The sequence below is a fragment of the Poecilia reticulata genome, linkage group LG6 (assembly GCF_000633615.1).
Source record: "Poecilia reticulata strain Guanapo linkage group LG6, Guppy_female_1.0+MT, whole genome shotgun sequence".
Classification (NCBI taxonomy): Eukaryota; Metazoa; Chordata; class Actinopteri; order Cyprinodontiformes; family Poeciliidae; genus Poecilia; species Poecilia reticulata.
In genome coordinates this window covers 259,594-264,333 of record NC_024336.1, presented here as the reverse complement: position 1 = coordinate 264,333, position 4,740 = coordinate 259,594, and the positions used below count along the sequence as shown (strand labels likewise).

The 4,740-nt window shown below is 38.1% G+C and overlaps 1 protein-coding gene across 1 annotated transcript in view; it reads right to left on the bottom strand.

Moving 5' to 3' along the window:
• Window positions 1–4,740, bottom strand: part of cdhr5b (cadherin-related family member 5b) — a 26,573-nt gene that overhangs the window by 4,829 nt on the left and 17,004 nt on the right. Inside the window, exons 10-14 of the mRNA XM_008410679.2 lie at window positions 3,934–4,137; window positions 3,226–3,336; window positions 3,076–3,142; window positions 888–1,073; window positions 323–489 (exon numbers count right to left, since the gene is read on the bottom strand). Coding sequence (XP_008408901.1) covers window positions 323–489; window positions 888–1,073; window positions 3,076–3,142; window positions 3,226–3,336; window positions 3,934–4,137 — 735 coding nt within the window. The remainder of the gene's footprint in view (window positions 1–322; window positions 490–887; window positions 1,074–3,075; window positions 3,143–3,225; window positions 3,337–3,933; window positions 4,138–4,740) is intronic.

Sequence of the window (4,740 nt, the reverse complement as noted above, 5' to 3'; positions counted from 1 at the left end):
TATATATATATATATGTGTGTAGTGTATATATATGTGTGTGTGTGTGTTTTAGATGAAGTGCAGTTGATGAGTGCAGCTTCTTTTCAGTTGTGCTCAATATTCTGGACAGCAGAAGGGGAAAACTCTCCTTTATCAGGAAGCAACATCCAGCAATCATTAGCTTCACCTGTCACTCTTCTGAAGACAAACCAAAATAAAGTTGATACCAAAACCCAATGTGCCTCAAAGAAAGCTCAACAAAGATCTCTTGTTGGTTCCTTGCTTTAGCAGTGCTCTTTCCCTGATACTCTTTGGGGGGGGTTATGCTTTGCTTTTACTTACAGAGCTCCGAAACATGCTGGCCTCTTGGATCTTCTTCCAGGCTGCATTTCCCTTCCTCGTGCGATAAACAAGCAACCCGATGACCAGCACACAGAGAAACAAAAGAACACCCAAGGTTGCCCCCAATGCAGCCATGTCCACAATTCCAAACTCACCAGATGGTCCCACTGCAACAAAAGAAAACATTACAAAAATGTTCTTAAGGATTGTTTGAAAGTAAATGTATTTGTGATCAGTGTGATGTGAGTCATGTTTTAATTGTGATTACTTGTGTTTAAAATGGACAGAAGAAATGGATTAGCAACAAAATGACTCATAACTCTGTCTTTACATTGGCCTGGACTATCCAACTATGACTAAAAAACTGTAGTGTGATTGGTTTGCTTTAATGTCAACAAGACTGTTGTTTGTCCAAGATGAAGGACATTGGTCTGAACAAGAAATGGGACCCAGTTTCATTTATGTTGGGACAACAGCACCCTGAAAGGATCATTTGTCATCCTTCCATGTTTCTATAAAATTCCTTGTTTTTTTGTTTAATTCCTGCTGTTGAGACAATTGTTACAATGTTGAGATGTGCTTGCAGTTGAGACTCCTGTGGGCCTCATGGTGAAGATGGTGTCAGTTGACAGAGTGGAGTCACTGGTGGGCATGATCTCTTTGGTTGTCTCGCTGTCAGAAGTGGATTTCTCTATGGCTGTTGTGGTCATAGAGTCTGTAGTGCTCTGAGGCAAAGTGGTGGTAGAGAGACCTGAGAGGAGAACACACTTTGAAGCATCCATCCATTTTCTGTACACCAGTGGTCCCCAAACTACGGCCTGCGGGCCGTTTCCTGCCTGTTTCCACATTTAGTCCGGCCCCCTCAACAATACCAGAGAGCATTCAGATTTTTTTTYCATATACTGTATTTTCCGGACTATAAGCCGCTTATATGTGGATTTTTCTTCAACCACCAGTGTGCTTTTTAGCAGGAAGTTAATCATTGGAAGTTAAAATTGGAAATAAAAGAAGAAAGTGCCCATTAAAACGGAATTAGATTTTAATAGGGAATTGAAATTTGAGAATGTTGTTGATCAGTTAAATAACATTGAGGGGAAAAAGAAGATTTTTACTGTACAGTTACCGTTCGGAAGCTATCGTAATCAGTTCAGTTAAATCTAATCTTGGCAACTTTTTCTTTTTCAACCGTAATAAATGGTTGAAAATTCAATTGACCTGTTATTACTCAAATTCTGGGTGTCTGCCCCCCCTCTGCTGCTGCTGCATCGTTGTGGAAAACCTGGAGCGGCAGAGATATATGTGGCTTATATGTGTATGTTTACTGGTTTTTAAAAAAAACAAAAACTTTGGGGTTGTGGCTTATAGTCCAGTGCGGCTCATAGTTCGAAAAATACGGACTATAATCCTTCCTGGATATTTTCTGTGAAGAACCCAGAGAGGGTTATTTGGTTATTATTTATTTATTTCTTTAATAGTGTTATTTATTTCCTGACTTGTTCTGTGAAGAACCCAGAGAATGTTATTTGATTGTGGTTTCTGGAAAACAATAAATTTTTACATTTAGGTACTCCTGTAATTGTCACACTTTTTCTGTTGGAAACTGACTCCGGCCCCCCACCAGAGAAGGGAGAAGTTATGTGGCCCTCACAGGAGAAAGTTTGGGGACCCCTGCTGTACACCCTTATCCCTAGTAGGGTCGGGAAACAGGACAAACAACCACACACACACCTAGGGAGAATTTAGAGAAACCAATTAACCTGACAGTCATGTTTTTGGACTGTGGGAGTACCCGGAGAGAACCCACACATGCACAGAGAGAACATGCAAACTCCATGCAGAAAGATCCCAAGCCTGAATTGAACCCAGAACCTTCTTGTTGCAAGGCAGCAGCTATACCAACTGCACCACTGTGCAGCCTCACTTTGAAGCATATTTATTTCAAATGCTTCACCRTGGATGTAAAGTACTTTTGATATGTTCCAAGAAAAATGTTGATTTCAGATTTTTTTTAAAAGAACAAATGAACCTTACAAAAGTCATTGACAGCAGTGCAAGTCAAATAAAATTGTAAGAAAAACCTTAAACAAATGCAGTCACATACTCTCCTGAATTTGGCTCCTTGTTTATAAGCAAGGACAGATTGTTATGAGGGCAGACCAACCACAGAACATACATTGTGAATGTGACCAAACACAAATGTCAAACATTTACTTTGTTTCTTTAAAATAAAAGAAATACTGTTGTAGCAAGAATTGTTGGGAATATTCACAATGAGCCAATCAAAAGCCTAAGTGAAATGGGTAACACTTTATTTGAAGGGGTGTGCATGAGACTGACACAACACTGTCATAAACATGACATAACATCTGTCATGAACATAAAGAAGTCTTTATGAATGTTTATGACAGTTGTCATGAAGTGTCATTCGGTAAATAATGATACTTAATGCAAAGTTGCATTAAAAGTCCATTAAAAGTGCCAACTTTGCATGATTTTGTAAATTATGATAATTTAATGCAAAGTTGGCATTTTTAATGGACTTTCAATGCAACTTTTGGAGCAACTTTGCATTAGAAGTGTCATTATTCACCGAATGACACTTTATGACAACTGTCATAAACATTCATAAAGACTTATTTATGTTCATGACAGGTGTTATGTCATGTTTATGACAGTGTCATGTCAGTCTCATGCACACCCCTTCAAATAAAGTGTTACCGTGAAAGGTTTTATTTACTGGTGTTTAGACCTACCTGATGTCAGTTCAACTCGGAGCGCTGCTGTAGCTGTTTCATCATTAGAAGTGTCTGTTGCCACAACCTGGAACGCATAATTGGAGTTGAGCATCCAATACAAAGAGATCCCAGTCAGCCTGGTTAGCATCCAACTTCCCTTAAAATTACCTGGAGTGATACTGAGCTCTTTGACAGATCTTTGGTCAAGAACAGGTAGCYACCAATAATAGCAAAATCACTGCTACCTTCGATTGAGTAGGTGATGTGGGGGTTTATTCCCTGTTTGAAGAGATTGCAAAGATATGTCAAAACATTTATTGCCTTTATGGTCATGTCTGAGAAATTAGGAGATGAAAAMAAGATGAGGAATTTGAACTAAACCCTGTTTTGGGAATATGCTGAATGCTTATAGACATTAGGTCCTGCAGTGTTTCAGGAGCTGTCATCTTTTCAGAAAGGCATCCCAGAGTTGAAGAAAATCTTCAAATGTGTTTTTGTGTAGAAAGTTTTGTGAAAACAGTGATGTCATAGCTTCACTTTGACAGTTTTCTGTGCGTCCTGCATGACTGGTGAATCTCTGYGGCTGATTACAGCGCCCCGTTAAGGCCTGCTGGAAATGATTCCATATTTATGAAGAGCTATTATGAATAAAAAAGTTTAGAAAAAAWTTTTATGTTTACGAGGCCTTTACAAGGGTTTCAAGTGTTTCCAAAGCAATAAAGAAAAACTTCAAATTTCTAAAAGCAAGAATTAAAAATGAAATAGTAACACATATCCGTTGATGCCCGAATCATAATGTTTTCTCTCCATTATAATTTCTCATTGTCAGTTCACATGTTATCCACCTCAGCCACAAGGAGTGTTAAAATGATTTACCCCAGCGCCAATGTAGTCCTCATCTGTAGCTATGATCTGTAAAGGCTGATCCTTGTTGGTCAGGTCCATTGCCATAGAGCCCACTGAAGTGATCAGAGCTTCATATTGAGTCTTCTGAAACTCTGGAGCATGAAGGCTCTTCACTTGGACACTGATCGTCACGGTTGTGGTTGCTAACTGATGAGTGTTTTTCGTCTGAGCAGCCTATGTGAGAAACACATTCTGGTTAAAAAGTTTCTAAGATCTCAAATATTAAGAGTTTTGTTGAGGAAAAATGACTATTTTTAGTGTTTAATATAGTTTAAACTTTTTGAACAGGTTTCTGTTAGTGATTTGAAACTTAAACTACTGCTGGCTAAGTAATAAAACAGAGAGATCTGTAGTAGAGCTTCTCCCCGAACCCCTGGAGTCTTATCATTACAGACAGGAGGCCTTAAATTAACATATGCAGGAAGGTGGAGGACAGTATCACTTGAATTACTGTGAGAAAGGGAACTTTGGTAGGTTCACGTAACCAGGATGAGAAGTCTTCCAAAACTAACATCTGACATGGTGCAAAAAACTGAATATAACATAAAATGTTTTTGAACCACTAACATCTAATTTGTAAGATTTCTCTTAGTATTGATAGAATGCTCTGACTGAAAATTGTATTATCTAGTTTTAGAATCATTAATTTAGTCAATAATGAATGTATTTGAAATTGTATTATTTCTGACTACATTAGAATCAAATGAAAATGTTTTGTTTAGTATTAGGAAATTGCTTTTTGGTTTTACATCAGGACTAAATCTTGAAGGTGCTGAG